Here is an 18,840-nt window from a genome sequence, read left to right as displayed (position 1 = left end):
TGAGAATAGATGGGCGAAGCTGGCTTCCTTCCTTCCTTCCTTCCTTCCTTCCTTCCTTCCTTCCTCTCTTCCTCCTTCCCTCCCTCCCTTTCTCTCTTTCTTTCTCTTTCTTTCTTTCTCTCTCTCTTTCTCTCTCTTCCTCCCTCCCTCCCTCTCTCCCTCCCTCCCTCCCTTCCTTCCTTCCTTCCTTCCTTGCTTCCTTCCTTCCTTCTCTTGCTTGTTCTTTCTTTTCTTTTCTTCTTCTTTTCCTGTGCTGTGACGGATATTATCCTAGGCACTTTACAGGAATGGCATACCTTATCATCATCATTTTATCACATGAAGATGGTTATTTTCTTCTTATAAATAAGAAAAGCAAAACTCGGAGCTGTTAAAGAGCTTTTCTGAAATCATACAGCCAAAAGTGGCTCAACTGGGATCCAAATTCATTGCTACCAGGTCCCAAGATACTGTTCTTTCCAGCAAGAGGAAACAAAAAGAAGATAAAATCCTTTTTTCTCCACACTGAACAACCTCATCATCTTCAATATTTTATTTCAGTTTATTTATTTTTTTGAGACAGAGTCTCCCTCTGTCACCCTATGTCACTGGAGTGCAGTGGTGCAATCTTGGCTCTCTGCAACCCTTGCCTCCTAGGTTAAAGCGATTCTCATGCCTCAGTCTCCAGAGTAGCTGGGATTACAGACACGCTCCACCCCACCCAGCTAGTTTCTGTATTTTTGTAGAGATGGGGTTTCACCATGTTGGCCAGGCTGGTCTTGAACTCCTTGCCGCATGTGAGCCGCCTGCCTCGGTCGCCCGAAGTGTTAGGATTACAGGTGTGAGCCATTATGCCCAGTCTTGATATTTTATTGATCCTATTTTCTGTCTCCTTACTTCTCTGAGGTTTGATCAGTCCTTTACATATTAGACCATTTGACCAGGAGTTTTAGGAATGCTGCATTTTACATTTCCAATTCCAATGACACAGCTTCATGGGTTGGATGGTCTGTTATTATTGTTGCCTCCCAGTTTCTCACTCTTTGAAAATGGAAATCAAAACAGAGCAAATTTGCTTACTCCTAGTCTGGTTAGGTTCCTTTGAAAGCTGCAGAAGGAAATTTATATTTATCTAACATCTACTATATTTCAGGCATTGTGCCAGGTTATATAGGTACTGAAATGGGTCAGTTCCTCTTCCACCCCTTCCTGGGGTGGAAGAAACAGACTTGTTACCTTGTTATATGGGGCAACATAGGTACCAATGGAGAAGGGCCCAAGATAATAAAAGTGCAATAAGTGTTGGTTAAAAATAGGTGCTGGCCAGGCATTGTTAAGCAATTTATAGGAATCACCTCATTTAATTCTCACCTTAGCCCATGAGGTAGGTGATAGATATTAATATTATCTGTATTTTACTGCAGAGGAAAACCTTGGGCTTGGAAAAGTTTAGTTCAGTGCTTTGCTAGAAGTGTTAAGGCAAAGTTTTTCAACCTTTGCAATATTAACCTTTTAAGGTTATTCTCTGTTGTGGGGTGGTCCTGTGCACTGTAGGATGCTTAGCAGCATCCCTGGCCTCTACTCTCTAGAAGTCAGTAGCCTCCCTTATTCAATATGTTGCAACCAAAAATGTCTCCAAACATTGCTAACTGTCCACTGGGGAGAGGGAGGATAAAGTCACCCCTAATTTAGAATCACTTCCCCAGATTCACCATTCATGAGAAGTAGAATCTAAATTTCAACCCTGACATAGTTTGGATCTGTGTCCCCACCCAAATCTCATGTTGAAGTGTAATCCTCACTTTTGGAGGTGGGGCCTGGTAGGAGGTGATTGGATCATGGGGGTGGATCCTTTATGAATGATTTAGCACCATCCCCTCAGTGCTGTTGTCATGATAGTGAGTTATCGCCAGATCTGGTTGTTTAAAAGAGTGTGGAGCCTCCCCCTTCACTCTCTTGCTCCTGCTCCTGTTTCCCCTTTGCCTTCTGCCATGATTGTAAGTTTCCTGAGGCCTCTCCAGAAGCTGAGCAGATGCCAGAATCATGCTTCCTGTGCAGCCCATGGAACTGTAAGCCAATCAAACCTCTTTTCATTATAGATTACCCAGTCTGAGATATTTCTTTATAGCAATGTGAGAACTAATACAAACCCAGACCATTTGAATCTAGACTTGAGAGCCTCTATTCCTTCCCATGCTGCCATGGCAGTTGAAAATGGGACAGAAAAGGAGGGCATTCCATGGGAGAGACAACAAAGAAGGTGTTTCTTGGAAAACTTATGCTTGTGTGGGGCTGTAATGGAGGAAATGGTGAAGAGACATTCACCACAGAAGGAGGAATGACATTTTAGGCTATTTAATGTTCCCCATTAGAATCAGTGATGAATGGGTTTCCCATTGAAGCTCAAAATGAGCCTGATGTCCTGAGTTTCTGTATCCATGAGAGATGCTTTCTCACTAAATAATGCCTGTGCCCCAAACTGCTGATGCAAGCTTGAAGAAGGATGAAAAATAAGAGAGCATCCTTCATTCTGTGCAGAAACAAGGAGGAAATGCTGATCTCTTTTTTGACTTTCAAAATAAGGTAATTTTGGAAACTTAAACTCTTTTGGGAAAATGAAATATGCTCACTCGAGTTTGTCGCATTCTGTGATTAGCACCAGCTGCCAAATGTCCCACACATTTGGGAACGAAGAGCCGTCATCAGTACTTAATATCAGAGGGTTGGTTTTATAATATTTATTTTTCATAAAGGCAATAATGTTTTTGACAAAAGAGTTTTCATGCATGGTTATATTTCTCCAGCCTGGGTGATGGGAAGCTGGGGGCCAATATTGGTCCTGGAATAATCTGAATCCCCTTTCAGTTCTTACATAAAATATGCTGATTCTGTTCTGGCATTTGACATTTTCTTTATTAACTAATTCAGGCCACAAGTGAGCAATTCTTTCAATAATAACTCATTTTGTTACAGAGAAGCTGTATTTCCTACAAAGAATCGAAACACAGGTTTCTAAAACTATTTTCCTCTAGGTATAACTGGTTCCTCCCTGACATGGCTAGGCTTTGTGTCCCCACCCAAAGCTCATCTTTAATTGTAATCTCCAGGTGTTGAGGCAGAGGCCTGGTGGGAGATGATTGGATCATGTGGCGGTTTCCCCTATGCTGTTCCCATGTTACTGCGTGCACTCTCATGAGATCTGATGGTTTTATACGGGGTTCTTCGCCATTTGCTTTGGACACAGGCTCTCTCACCTGCTGCCACGTAAGACATGCCTGCTCCCCCCTCCACCATGATTGTAAGTTTCGTGAGTCTCCCCAGCCATGTGAAACTGTGGGTCAATTAAACCTCTTTTCTTTATAAATTACCCAGTCTTGGTTATGTTTTTGAATGGACCAATACACTCCCCACCCATTAGGGAGCCTGCTCTGAAAGGCACTTTGTTTGGTTTCCCTTGTCCCCCTCCCCCACATCCACACTCTTGCTGGTCATTTCACCATTAATGATGAATCTCTCACCTGGGCATTCTCTGGACTTCCGGAAAGGTGTGTCTCTGAGGTAAAGGTGGCCTGCTTCTCTCCGGCTCAGGTGGCAAGGGCTGGTACTTTTTCGGAAGTGTGATGAGAGGCCTGTGTGGAGAGTCGCAGTAGGGTCCTGAGAAGGTTTGCTGCAGCAGTGATGCCTCAGGCCCTGAATCCACACTGCTCTGCCCTCCCTGTCTCCAGCTTTGGGTTGAAAATGCTGGTTTTTGGATGCTAACTACGGAGCAGACCGGTCAGGTCTGGCACTGTTTTCTAAAGGGCGTGATGTAATTTTCTATGGGGAGTCAACGTGCTCCTCCATAGTGCACCTGTTTTGGCTTTAGGAGGCCTGTGGAGAAAATGACACCAGCCTTCCATTCATCCCAGACTGGCAGACCTGAGTTTTTAGAACTACCCAAAGAAATATACAAAAAGTGGCCAGGCATGGTGGCTCATGCCTGTAATCCCAGCACTTTGGGAGGCTGAGGTGGGTGGATCACCTGAGGTCAGGAATTCAAGACCAGCCTGGCCAACATGGTAAAACCCCGTTTCTACTAAAAATACAAAAATTAGCCAGTCACGGTGGCATGCACATGTCATCCCAGCTACTCACAAGCTGAGGCAGGAGAATCACTTGAGCTCAGGAGGCAGATGTTGCAGTGAGCTGAGATTGCACCACCTCACTCCAGCCTGGGTGACAGAACCAGACTGTCTCCAAAAACAAAAAAACAAAAAAACAAAAAACAAACAAACAAAAAACCAAAAAGAAATATAAGAAAGTTTGAAAGTCAGTGAATGCCTCACTCACTCGTATTTTATTCACCCATTCACTCATTTATTCATAAGTATATCAAGTACTTTGGTAGATGCTGGAGATATAGAGAGGAAAAAGATGCAGTTTTTGGTTCAAGCTGCTTCCCTCTAGCAGGGAAGAGAGAGAGAGATGAAGAAATGATTGCCAGAGAATGTAATGCATACTATGGCAGAGGTGCTCACAAGTCCCAAATAGAGCAAGAAGAATGGTCAGTCACAGCCTCTGCAGCTGTCTGTTGCTCTTTTCTCCATAGATATGTATAAATATAATAGTATTTGTATTTATATATGTGTCATTATATATATATTTGTATATATATATGTATATCTCACACATGAATATATACTTAATATATTATAAGTTCCCTGAGGGCATATCCTATTTTCCTATGAATCTAAGCCTGCCAGTAGTATACCCAGCAATATCATCCAGCAGATTTCTGTACTGAAAGAAAGGAGAGGAACAGAAGGAAACAGGGGAGGAATACATTCATCGAGAAATAATGAGTGAAGGTATATTGAATAGATAACTGTGAATGAATGAATAAATGATTAAATAGATGAATGAAGGCTTGTTTAATCTTGTTCATTGAACATCTCATATTAGTTTTTTTTTCTACATCCGTCTCTCACTCTGAAATCATATTAGATTTTCAATGTCAAATGTTTGTGTTTCTCTTTTTCAGATGCTGGTACAAATTATTTCATTGTATAGTGAAACAAAATGCTATTTTAAAGTGTTTTACCGAGGAGGTGGTAAAGGAATCTGAAAAAGAAAAGAGAAACCTAAATTAAGTTTATTTTTCTGTGAGCAGGGCCAATGGTTAACAGTTTTTTGGTTTACAAATAGAAATTACAAATTGTGATCAGACTTATAGGACATATTTTTCAAGAGATATCTGAGTTTTTGCATTGTCTATATCTCTGTGCTTCTAAAGTAAATAATGAATAACAAATGCATTTTAATGATTTCTCTTACCTTGTTCTTTCTTGCAGATGTGTCTCCTAAAACATAAGAGGGAATACCAGTGAATTTGTGGAAAATGTCATCAAGCACTGATTTTATACACGTTTACGTGAAAATCATTTTTATTTGTAATAATATTGGTGATAATGTCAGTTAATATTTGTTGAGATCGTATGAGATACCCAGAATAATGCTAAACACTTTAGTTACGTGGTCTTATTAAATCCTCACCCTTGTTCTGTTAATGAGGAAACTGACACACAGGGAAGTTAAATATCTCACCTACACTCACCCAGCGAGTAAATGGTAGAATGAAGACTTCATTGCACGTCGTGTGACTCTTAAGGTCCCTTTGAAACCACTGATTCCTGTTTACATTTAATGTGTGTGTGTATATGTGTATGTGTGTGTGTGTGTGTGTGTGTGCGTGTGTGTACATATACAATTCAATTTCCTGCCTACCACCTTCATGGGGTATTTCCAAGCAGAGGAAAATAGCATCACAGATTTTTCAAAATAGAATAATTTCTGAAGACCCCCAGAATCCAACTTCTTTATTTTATGGATGAAAAAAAAAACTAAGGACAAACTAGGTGGGATAATTTCTCAAGGATAATTAACCTTAGAAAAATCCCAAGTAGAGCCTGGAACAGATTTGTCTGAACTCTAGGTAGTTATATTTCCATAATTCAACTCAATGTAATTATTGAGCTTCTACTCTGAGCTAAACACAGTACCAGGCACTGGGGAAAAAAGACAAATACAATTCGATCCTTCCTGTCAAGGTGCTCCTAGCTGGGGTGTTCACAGGCCAAGCTTCTGGCTCTGGGGATGTGACTGTGAAGATGGCTGGCACCGACCCTGTTGCCACAGGGTTTATACCTTAGTGGGTAGACCGGCATTGAAGGCATCATGATCAATCTGATAAGGATTTCAAGTAGAGAAGGACAAAGTATTAAATGAATATGTGGGAGACTTAAGTTACTCTGGGTTGTCAGAAGAAGGCTCCTTGGAAAAGCAATGTTTGATTGTCTCTAAAAATGGGCATGGTGTAATAAATGCTATTTTATATGGCTGTCGGGGAATCAGTGATAAAATGTCTACCTCTTGTTACAGGAGACTTAAACTTCCGCTGAACACTGGCTGGGTGGCTTCACACTGAGCCTCCTTTGCTGTCCTCATTTGTGAGTCAAAGAGGTTGGACTAAATCAGTGATTTTTAACCACGTGCTGAAGAGCTCCCCGCACTGTCCCCTGGAAGTCTCGTGGTGCCTGGGCGCAGGTGGACTGGTTACTGGTTCTCCACCCCATGTCATTAAGGGCTTAACTTCAGCCCGCTCTCCACTGCACCTCCTCTTTAGATTCCTCTTGGTGAAAGGTCCAACTGGCACAACACAACACAACACAATGCAACACAGCACAAACTGGTCTGTATAATTTTAATGGCTCTTCTATGTGTAAGACAATTACTTCAAAGAATAAGAATAAAATTACCATTCTTCCTTTCTGTTTTCATTTTTGAAAAACACTTTTGAAATAGGTAGGATTCACTTCTTTATATGAATTCCAAACACTGATTGCACACAGAAATAATTGATGTTTTTGGCATTGTGAAAACACAAAATATGACCCAGGATCTACTTCAACAACAGCAGCCATGTAGTTAACATTAGATCTTTGACTATTTCAAGGAAATCACAAAAAAGCTTAGGCCACATGATGCTTGCTTAAGGCACAAAAGTATAAAACACAAAATTAATTTCCTTTCATCTTATTGTTTATTGGCTTCACCTCCAGAGCTCCCTGGTGGACCATCTTGCTGCCTGGGTTGATGACTTTCCCTGCAAAACTAGTTGTTGGCTTTCCAAGAGGTCTTTTTTCACTCTATCTATTGGGGATCAATTCAATTCACTGGAAAAAGAATTCAATAAAGAGACTGAGTTCCTGTAGTTTAATAGGAAAATTCCATTTATGATTTTCAAGATATCTATCCAGTTTGCTTCACGGGTTGTGAGTTTAGAATAGGACATCTATCTTCTTTTATTTCATTGATTTGTTATTGAGCACATAGTATGTGTCAGGCATGAACTCATATTTAATATATGTTTTGATGTAGGTGTTGGGGGGGGTATAATACCAACAAATAAAGTTGCTATTCCCATGAAACTTACATTCCAGTGGCAGGAGTTAGGAGACATGTAAACAAAAGTATAAATAAACATTCACGGGTGATGACAAGCACTATGCAGAAAATAAAGCAGATTGGAGGACAGGAGGGTGCGGAGAGTAGGAGCTGGGGCTACTGTGTTTTAGGCTGGTCTGAGGAGGCCTCTGTGGTTAGGGGATGAAATCAGAGGCCTGAGGACAGCGAGGGAGCATGTCCTGTGGATATCTTGGGAAGGGGATTCCTGACAGAGGAAACAGCAAGGGCAAAGGTCCTCAGGTGGCATCAGTTCATTTTTCTGTTGCTTAAAACAGAATACTTGAAATTAGGTGATTTTCTTGAAATTAAGTAAGTCCAAGAACAAAGGGGTGCCTGTGGTGAGAGCATTCTTGCTGGTGGTGACTCTGAGGTGTACTAAGACGGTGCAGGACATCACATGGCGAGGAGGCTGACTGTGCTAATGTGCTAGCTCAGGTCCCTCTTCCTGTTCTTATAAAGCCACCATTTTTCTTTCCATCAGAACTCAATAACCCATTAATTCATTAATCCGTGAATGGATTGATCTATTTATAAGGACAGAGTCCTCATCATACAATCACCTCTTAAAGGTCTCACCTTTCAATACTGCCACACTGGGGATGAAGTTTCAGCATGAGTTTTGGAGGTGACATTCAAACCAGCATTCCACCCCTGGTTCACCAAAGTGCACGTCCTCACATACAAATATATTCATTTCTCCTTGTAGCCCCAAAGTCTTAACTCATTCCAGTACCAACTCAAAAGTCCAAAGTTCAGAGTCTCATCTGTGAGCCTATGAAATCAAAACAAGTTATCTACTTCCAAGATGCAATTGTGGGGCAAGCATAAGGTACACATTCCTATTCTAAAAGGGAGAAAGAGGCAAGAAGAAAGGGATAACAGGCCCCACCCAAGACTGAAACCCCAGAAAGAAGAATTTGGGTCCTAAGATTCCAGAATAATTTTTTTTTTGATTCCATGTCTGGCATTCTGTGCACACTGGAGCAAAGAGTTAGGGCCTCTATGGCCTCGGGACACCCCATCCCTATAGCTTGGTTGTGCTTAGTCCACCCAGCTCTCCCAGGTTGGCATTGCACACCAGTAGCTCTACAGTTCAAGGGTCTTGGTGGCAGGCTCACTTCCGTTACTCCAGTGGGGATTCTCTGCAGTGGCCTTGCTCCTATGGCTCCATTAGGCATTGCCCTGGTGGGGACTCCATTAGCTTCAACACTACATATCTGCTTTGCATTGCTTTAGTTGGGGCTCTTTTGCATGTCTCCACCCCTGTGACAAGTCTCTGATTGGGTCGTCAGGCCTCTGATGACATCTTTTGAAATCTGGGTGGAGCTTGCTGAGCCTCCACAGCTCTTGCTTTCTGCAAGCCTGCAGAATTAGCACCACACAGATACTGCCAAGGTTTATAACTTGTACCTTGCAGAGCTTCAGTACAAGGGCCTCAACTGGGGTTGCTTGAGCTGGGCAGCCATGAAGTGCTGTATGCAGTGTAGGAAGCAGAGTCCCAGGGTAGCTGTGGGCAGTGAGCTGGTAGAGAGAGCCTCAGTCCTATCCGCTGAAACCTTTCTTCCATCCTAGAACTCTGGGCCTGTGATAAGAGGGCAGCCTCAAGATCTGTTAAACACCTTTGAGGTCCTTCCTCCATCGTCTTGAGGGATAGCATCTGGCCCCCTTCTATCCCTGTTAATCTCTTTAGCAAATGGTCACTGGGATATACCCTTGGTTTTCTCCTCTGAATACTTTTTCTCTGTCTATGTGGCCAGGCTGAATTTTCCAAATTTATCCACTCTACTTCTCTTTTAATTAAAAATTCGGTAAATTATTTCTCTGCTCTGAAATATCAATGTAAGTTGCCAAAATAACCCTGCAGCTCCTTCTATATTGTGCTTAGAATTTTCTTCTGCCAGATATCTTAATTTATCACTCTCAAGTTTGGCCTTCCTCAAAACCCTCAGGCATAGAAACAATTCATTCAAGTTGTTTGCCAATTTATAACAAGAATGGTCTTTATTCCAGTTTTCAACATCTTGCTCCTCAGTTCTACCTCAAACCTTATCAGAATGGCCTTTACTGTCTATATTTCTATGAGCATTCTTCTCACAACCACCTACGTAGTCACTAAGAAGTTCCAAACTTTACTTAGCCTTCTTGTCTTCTAAGCTTTTACCAGAATTTAAACTTTTTCTATCCTGCTTCTACAAATTCTTCTACTTCTGCCCATTACTCAGTTCCAAAGCTGCTTTCCACATTTTCAGGTATTCATTATCAGCAGCACTCCACTTCTTGACACCAATTTTCTGTCTTAGTCTGTTTTTTTTGTTGCTTAAGACAGAATAACGGAAACTAGGTGATGATTTATATGCAAAAGGAATTTATTTCTTTCAGTTGTGGAGGCTAAGAAGACCAGGGTTTAGGGGATGCATCTGGTGAGAACCTTCTTGCTGAAGAGGACTCACTGCAGAGTCCTGAGGTAGTGCAGGGGATCAGATGGTAAGGCGGCTGAGTATGCTGGCTCAGGTGTCTCTTCTTCTTATAAAGCCACCAGTTCTCCTTCCATGACAATCCATTCTTCTATTAACGCATTAACCCATTAATCCATGAATGGACTAATTCATCCATGAGGGCAGAGCGCTTATGATCCAATTACCCCTTTATGCCTCACCTCTCAATACTGTCACATTGGGGATAAAGTTTCAACATGAGATTTGGAGGGGACACTTGAATTATAGCAGGTGGGGTGAGCACGAGGGGAAGGTAAGCCCAGAGAGGTGATGGCAGAGGTGGGAGAGTGCCCAGATCACATGGGGTCTTGTACAACGGGGCAAAAACATTGCCTTAACTATGGTGAATCTTTTTTAAACCACTTCATTAAGGTGTCACTGACATAGAAGAGCTTTACATATTTACTGTACACATCAAGATTGAATTTGGGGATAAGTACATATCCATGAAACCATCACCACCATCAAGGCCATAAACATATCTGTCACTTACCAAAGTTGACTCCTGCCTTTTTTGTTATTGTTACTTTGTTTTATATTTATTTTTTGGTAAGAACACTTAGCATAATATCTATCCTCTTAGCAAACTTTAAGTACACAGTATAGTGTCATCAGCTGTAGGCACTATGTTGTAGAGTGTGTCTCCAGAATTTATTTGTGCACCATAACTGAAACTTTGTCCCCTTTAAGCATCACCTTCCCATGTCTCCCTCCTCCTTGCTCCTGGCAGCCACCATTCTACTCTTTGCTTCTATGAGTTTGACTGTGTTAGATTCCACATGTAAGTGAGATTCTACAGCATCATCTTTCTGCGTCTGACTTGTTTTGGCCCAACATAATGCCCTCCAAGTCCATCAGTATTGTCACAAATGGAAAAATTTCCTTCCCCTTAAGGCTGAAAAATACTCCATTGTATGTATATATCACAATTTCTTGATCCATTCATCTGCCTATGGACCCTTATGCTGTTTCCATATCTTGGCTACTGTGAATAATGCTGCCATGAACAGAGTGCTGAGAGCTCTTCGAGATCCTGTTTTCAATTCTTTGGATATATACTCAGAAGTGGGATTCCTGAACCATAAGGTTTGTCTATTTTTAATTTTTTAGAGGAACTACCATTCTGTTTTCAATAATGGCTGTACCAATTTACATTCTCACCAACTGTGTGCAAGGTATCCCTTTTCTCCATATTCTTGCCAAAACTTGCCATCTTTTGTTTTGTTTATGTGTTTTTTAAGTAATAGCCATCCTAAAAGATGTGAGGTGATATTTCACTGTGGCTCTGAGTTGCATTTCTTTGATGACCAGTGATGCTGAGAACCACTTCCTATACAGGTGTTGGCTACCTGTATTTCCTCCCTGGAGAAATGTCCACCCAGATCCTCTGGCCATCTTCCAATAAGGTTACTGATTTTTAGCTCTTCAGTTGTATCAGTTCCTTGTCTATATTGAACATTAACCCTTATCAGGTATATAGTTTGCAAATATTTTCTCTCATTTTGTAGTTTGCCTTTCTACTCTGTTGATTCTTTCCTTTGCTGTGGAGAAGCTTTTTAGTTTGATGTAGCCCCACTTGTTTATTTTTGCTTTTGCTGCCTGTCCTTTTGGTCTCATACCCAAAAAGTCATTGGCAAGATACAGTGCCAAGGATCTTTTCCCTATGTTTTCTTCTAGGAGTTCTGTAGTTTTGGGTATACCCCAAGTCGATTTAATCCACCCCAAATTGATTACCTTGCATGGTGTGAGACCAGGGTCCTGCCCTGTTCTTCTGCACATTAATATCTAGTCTCTCCACTATTTGAAGAGACCGTCTTGTCTCCATTGTGTATTCCTGATGCCTTCATCAAAAATTAGTTTAATCAATGCATGCATTTATTTCTGGGCTCCGCACTCTGCCCTACTTGTGTGCATGTTTGGTGTACCACTGACCACGACAGCCCTGTCATGTAATTTGAAGTCAGGAAGTGTGATGGCTCCAGCCTTGTTCCTCTTACTCAAGATTGCCTTGGCCACTCAGGGTCTTTTGTGTTACTCAGAGTGAATCTTTATGTTACACTGTCCGTGTGTCCTGTGTCTTCATTATAATGTAGGATTATTTTTTCTAGCATCACTTAGTATTCTTCCCTCCCTTTTAAGATTTTTGTGTAGGATAATATCGGCAGTAGTTACAAAAATCCACGGGACTTTTGGCCGCATCAAATATGCTGACTGGCAAGTTCTGATACCATGAGCTTCACTTAATCATTGCTTAGCTAACCAAAATCCTTCAAAGCAAGAGGTCAAGGTGAACTTAAGGAACTTTGCAAGTGAAAAAAACTGGACTGAACAAGCAAAGTAACTTGTCTACCATTATACAGCTTTGATGGTAGTTCAGATAAATTCCAGCAAGCTTCTTAAAATTTGGGGGCCTTATTTAATAAAGCAATAATAACTCAAGTATTTGTGATATTTAAAGGAGGGTGAGCTTTGGAACTGAATTTAAGATTGAATCTTGATTCTGTTCATACTATAGACAGGATCATGGCACTGCTTAATAAATGTTTATGAAATAAACAAATGGATTGAGGAGTGAATCAGTTTTCCCATCTGGAGAAGTAAGGAGTGCTTATTTACACTTCATGGAAACTCATGTGTGGAATAAATGAATTGATGCACTTCAAGGCATGGTTCTTAATGCACAGCTGCAGTTACTACTATTATTATAGTATGAAAAATTAGAGGGAAAATGGGAATTTACCCTCCTAATGAAGTACACAAATATTCTAAAATGCTAGGAAAAGTTCTCTATCTGTCAAATAAGAGGACCCAAATAGTTGTTCAGTCTTTCCCATGTCCAGTTTTAGCTTGGAGAAGCCCGGCATGCTCGCCACCTGGTGGTCATAAGGTGTAATTAGCGCCATTTGCCCAGAGACTCGTTTGCTTTGCAGTCTCAGGACAGATCTCACAAAGTTACTGCTTTTGGGGAGGTAATGTACTGAGGTGGGCATAGCATGGTTGCAGAATCCGATGGACCTTGGTTTGACTGTTTCCACTACAACTTATTATGGTAAAACCTGAAGACATTGTCAATATCACCGTGTTCTGGGAGGGTTAAAGTAAGGCCTTTTGGAGAAGGAAGAAGAGTTAAGAGATTGTTCTTTGGAGTGGCTGGTGCCAGATTGCAATGGATGGTTGCTAAACTTTCAGAAATTCTGTGAATTGGCTTTACATACAGCCATTATTAAAAATACATTACATAGGCCAGGCGCGGTGGCTCACGCCTGTAATCCCAGCACTTTGGGAGGCCAGAGGCGGGCGGATCAGGAGGTCAGGAGATCGAGACCATTCTGGCTAACACGGTGAAACCCCGTCTCTACTAAAAATACAAAAAAATTGGCCGGGCGTGGTGGCGGGCGCCTGTAGTCCCAGCTACTCGGAGAGGCTGAGGCAGGAGAATGGCGTGAACCCGGGAGGCGGAGCTTGCAGTGAGACGAGATCGCGCCCCTGCACTCCAGCCTGGGCGGCAGAGTGAGACTCTGTCTCAAAAAAAAAAAAAAAAAAAAAAAATTACATAAACGTACACTTAAGTTACAGTAGCCCGCCGCTTATCCTAAGGCAAAACGTTCTAAGACTCCCGATGGATGTCTGAAACTGAGGAGAGTAATAAACCCTATATATCCCATGCTTTTCCTAAATATACAGACCTATGATAAAGGTGATATGTGACAGCAAAACAAGCACACTTTTTTTTCCTTCTTTCCCAATTTCACGGATAGAAGATTCATTTTTATTGTAGATCCCAGTAACCTCAGCATACAATATTTTTTCTTTCCTTTTCAAGTTGAGAACTTCCACCTTTTCACTTAAAGGAGTCACTTTACATCTTCTTTTTGGCAAATCAGAACTGTCAGCATCACTACTCTTGCACTTTGGGACCATTATTAGGTAAAGTAAGGGTGACTTGAACCTAAGCACTGCGATTCCATGCAGCGGATCTGATGGGCTAGATGACTGCTAAGCAATTCACAGGTGGATAATGGACACAGCGCAAAGGAAACACTGGACAAAGAAATGATTCTAGTGAGACTGCTCAGGATTTCATCGTGCCGCTCAGAAACAGCGTGCAAATTAACATTTATGAATTATGTATTTCTGGAATTTTCCACTTGATATTTTCAGACCTTGGTTGACCATGGGTAACTGAAGCTGTGGAAAGTGAAACTGAGGATAAGGAGGACTTCTGTATTTGTTTTTCACTTAGCTACTGTTCAATTTGTGGTAAATATATGCAATACTCCCCCCCTTTTTTTGAGACCACGTCTCGTTCTGTTGCCCACGCTGGAGTGCAGTGGTGTGGTCTTGGCTCACTGCAACCTCTGCCTCCTTGGTTCCAGCGATTTTCCTGCCTCAGTCTCCCAAGTGGCTGGGATTACAGGTGTGCACCACCATGCCCGGCTAATTTTTTTGTATTTTTTTTTTAGTAGAGATGGGGTTTTACCACGTTGCGCAGCCTCCTGAGTTGTCTTGAACTCCTGGGCTTAAGTGATCCACTGGCCTCAGCCTCCAAAAGTGCTGGGGTTACAGGCATGAGCCACCACCCCAGCCTGTAATACCCTTTAACTATGAAATACAATGATGCCAATCAACACTTTCAGAAATAAAACATAAGTATAATGCTCTGTAATTAGAGATGCAGACTTGGGAAAAACTGGATAAACTCTGTCTTAATCAAAAAATTTATTGTGTCTGAGAGCTTTATGATTTATGAAAGCAAAGCATTAGGATATGGTGTTCTGATGATTATGGAAGAGTCCAAAGAAGCAACTTATGCTCCAAGTGGCTAATAACGTATATATGGCAAGGCCAGTTTGAGAAACCTCTCCAAGTCTGCTGAAACTTTCAGAAATTAATCACAGCAATACATTGCTGAAACCATTGTTTAGGTTGCAATGGGAAGGGATTAAGTTAGGCAAAGCCAAGGATGTGGGAGAAACCTGCCTGCTCTAACAGCTCCTCAAAGAAGGTCAGAAAGTGCATTTTCTGAGGAACATGTACTTCAACTGCTTTCATGCTGGGGTTAGTGAGAGACGTGGGATAGAAACATTTTTCCAAAACAAGCCTGGGAGATATCTGTTTCCCTGACCTGGGTGTCTCAAGGAACGGAGGAAGGGAGAGGAGAGGGGATGATGTGGGCAGTGGGGTGGCTGGATTTGTATGTATGAATCATATCCATGAATTCACAAAATGCTGGACCACTGAGTTCTACTATGTTTCTATGGATGGGATATTAAGGCCCATATGATATGCCTAAACTCAGAAAAGGACAGATGGGGCTAGAAGCCACCCAGGCTTTTTGACTTGCCCCTCTACAGGCCCCCACCTAATGGGAATGTGTGACTGAGGCCACAGGCTCATCTCCAGGTGCTTCTAGGACACCATACTAAGAGGTAATGCTTATCCAATGAACTATTAAAATGGGCTAAATTGCAGATTTAATTTGATAAAATTTGCTATGCATCTGATACAGGAAATAGAAAGAAATTATTTAGGCAGATAGTGAGGGCAAAAGAGTCCCCAGCAGAACTTCCTTTCTAAGAAAAGTAGCCCAAGAAATCATTTCTTTTCTAACAAAGAGCAGCCTGAAAGACCGAGCTGCAAACATAGATAAGGAAGCTGGAAGCTTGCAGGGGGTGTGGTGGTGTGGCGGTGGAAAGGCCTGCAGCTATACCAGTAAAAAAGGGCTACCTTGTGGCCAGGCATGTCTGCCATGGAATCTTCGTCTTCCCTTTTTTGTTGGCACGTGTACAGTAAGAAAGAAATGGGCAGCATGGAAAAGCTCAGGCAGAGAACCCACCTGCATAGTAAGATTGAGGTGGGGGCTGCCAGAGATTAGTACCCTATGTAGGTGGCACATCTGGTCCTAACTGGTTTTTCACGCCCTATGTAGATCAGACACTGCCTCCCCACTAGCTCATCTATAAAACCCCCTATTTCACTGTGGATCAGCAACCCATTTTTTCTGGGGCTTCTCTCCATAGCAGAGAGTTATTCTCTTTCTTTTGCCTATACAGTTTCTGCTCTTAACCTCACTCTTTGTGTGTCTGCATCCTTGATCTCCGTGGCCATGAGATGCCATGAGACAACAAACCTCAGGTGTCAGCTCAGACAAGGAGGCCACTTCACATCCACCATGTGCCCCAACTGGTGCTATGTGTTTGCTGTCAGGAAAACACTGTTTCATAAACCATGGTCTCTGTGATTGAGACACGTAGCTTATTTTTATACATTCACCTAAATGATGTATTGTATATGCTCAAGAAAAAAAACTCCATAGAGCATGAGGTGGTTTCAGCCTTCAGAGAGAGAATCTGGAAAACTTTCCAGTTCCAGGAGAAGGATAGAGGGTAAAGGAGGGAGGAAAAATTTGGGGCGTTGCTAGCGCAGTTCAACATGCCTTTGCTGAATGTCTCCCATGTGTCAGGAACTGTGCCATAGGTTTGTGTTGATTTTCATCTTTAAGGGCATCAAATACTGTAGGATGTAGGTGCTATTTTCTCCATTGTATACACGTGGAAACCTAAATTTAGAGAGGTGAAGTTACTTGTTGTCTCATATTTGGGAAGAGTAAAGCTGGGATGTGAACCCAGGGCTACTTGTCATCAAGTCCAGCATTCAATTCATACAACCACTTTCTAGCTGCTTTTATTTTGTAATTTGTTTTTTTGAGACAGGGTCTCACTCCGTCACCCAGGCTGGAGTGCAGTGGTGCGATCTCAGCTCACTGCATCCTCTGTCTCCTAGGCTCAAGCTATTCTCTCGCCTCAGCCTCCCGAGTATCTGGGACTACAGGTATGTGCCACCGTGCCCAGCTAATTTTTGTATTTTTTGTAGAGATGGGGTTTCGCTTTGTTGCCCAGGCTGGTCTTGAACTCCTGAGCTCAGGTGATCCACCCACTTTAGCCTGGCATGGTAGCTCACACTGGAATTACAGGCATGAACCATTGCAGAGGGCCTTAGCTGCTTGTGAATATCGCAAATCACGTCCCCCGAGGACACTATCTCACACCTCAGTCAAATGTCCTAGGAAGCCTTCCTGGGAGACACACTTCTTCCTCCAAGGCAGAATTAAGTATGCACTTTTTTGAGTTTCCACAATACTTAGACTCACCAGATTGCAGGCTCCTCCAGGTCTAAGGTGTCATGTGACTCAGTGCCAGCTTAGCGCCCAGGCACGAGGTCATTTTAAACAAAGTGGCCTAGGATCACAGCGGCAATCGGGCAGTGCTGTAACTGTCAGTAAATAAGATACGCTCCCTCCCTCTCGGGAACTCATTGTCTGGCTGGTGAAATAGACATAGAAACAGAGAGCTTATTATGGGGCTTACAGGCTTATTGAACAACTAAATAGCCAGCCCTAGTGTTGAGCACTTAAGAGGTAATAAATATTATTGGTTGAATTATGATGAAATAAGCTATATTTCCCCTCTATGTGAAACTGCCTTTGCAAAGATTATATCAGTGAGAGAATTATAATTTTTTTTTTTTTTTTTTTTGAGACTGAGTCTCACTCTGTCGTCCAGGCTGGAGTGCAGGGGCGCAATGTCGGTTCACTGCAACCTCTGCCTCCCAGGTTGAAGCAATTCTCCTGCCTCAGCCTCCCAAGTAGCTGGGATTACAGCAGCGCATCAGCACGCTGGGCTAATTTTTTGTGCTTTTTTTATTTTTTAGTAGAGATGGGGTTTCACCATGTTAGCCAGGATGGTCTCGATCTCCTGACCTCCTGATCCGCCCATCTCAGCCTCCCAAAGTGCTGGGATTTGTGAGCCACCACGCCTAGCCGAGAATTATAATATTAATAGTAAGCTAAGCTAACTCATTCCCCATCTTATCTTTCCCTTAATTACTCCTGGGCTATTGGGCAAAGCTACCTTTGGAAGACATTCAGGCTATAGCTTAAATGATAATAGGACTTGCCCAAAACTCAACCACTTTTGTAAAGCTAATGGGAAGCCATCAGGCTGGGGGGACAAGAACAGCCTGAGTCCAGCTAAGCCGCAGACATAAACGATTGTCAGCCATTATTCCCGAGGTTGTAAGACATGCAACTTCCCCAGTTATTCCTGCAGATAACACCACTATTGTAGATTGGCCTTTGGAGATATCTTTCCCAGTTTTTTGCATGCATGTCTGACACCCATGGTTCCACCTAAACCCAATGCCTCCACCTTAGCACCAACCCCTCTCCAGTGGCCCCATCCAGAAGTAATTCATCTGCTGGAAGACAGCTTCAAACTCCTATAATTTCATCTCCACCCCAACCAATCAACAGCAAGCACCTGTTACCTGCCCTCCTATCCCTCCCCGCAAACTGTCTTTGGAAACCGCTAACCTATGAGCGTTGAATGAGATGATCTGAGTATGAACATATCCCACGTGGTGTGGCCAGCCTCGTGTCTATTCAACTCTTTCTCTACGGCAGTGCCCTGGTCTCTCTTTATGCAGTGGGCAGGAAGAACCCCTAGGGCAGTTACATGTGTGCCCATTTTCATCCTGCATTATAATCTTCTCTATCCTTTCCATACAAGCAGCTTTTACTATACTAATTTCATGTTTATTATTAATGGCCTTTTCTTCACATTGTGATGTAGGATATGGAATTAGAAAAACTAAGTAGAAAAAGAGAAGGCAATCTTCTCACTGCCTATCCCTCCCCCAGGGACTGGCAGGAAGAGGAGGCGGGAACATGCAGGGGCGGAAGCATTTACATTCACAAGCTGTCTGTAGATGTGGCTTTCACAGATTGAGGAATATCCGCCCCAAACAATGGATCATTTGTAACACCGGAGAAACTACTCAGAATAGGAAACGTACTGTGAACCTA

At 42.4% G+C, this 18,840-nt stretch overlaps 1 protein-coding gene across 1 annotated transcript in view; it reads right to left on the bottom strand.

Moving 5' to 3' along the window:
• CLNK (cytokine dependent hematopoietic cell linker) overlaps positions 1 to 18,840 on the bottom strand; it is a 201,551-nt gene that overhangs the window by 55,121 nt on the left and 127,590 nt on the right. Inside the window, exons 9-11 of the mRNA XM_032135391.2 lie at positions 5,293 to 5,318; positions 5,060 to 5,079; positions 3,498 to 3,608 (exon numbers count right to left, since the gene is read on the bottom strand). Of these exons, the coding sequence (XP_031991282.1) occupies positions 3,498 to 3,608; positions 5,060 to 5,079; positions 5,293 to 5,318 (157 nt within the window). The remainder of the gene's footprint in view (positions 1 to 3,497; positions 3,609 to 5,059; positions 5,080 to 5,292; positions 5,319 to 18,840) is intronic.

Source organism: Hylobates moloch, unplaced genomic scaffold (genome assembly GCF_009828535.3).
Source record: "Hylobates moloch isolate HMO894 unplaced genomic scaffold, HMol_V3 SCAFFOLD_17, whole genome shotgun sequence".
NCBI lineage: Eukaryota > Metazoa > Chordata > Mammalia > Primates > Hylobatidae > Hylobates > Hylobates moloch.
Note: the sequence above shows the minus strand (reverse complement) of the source record. Positions and strands in the feature narration are given on the sequence as shown.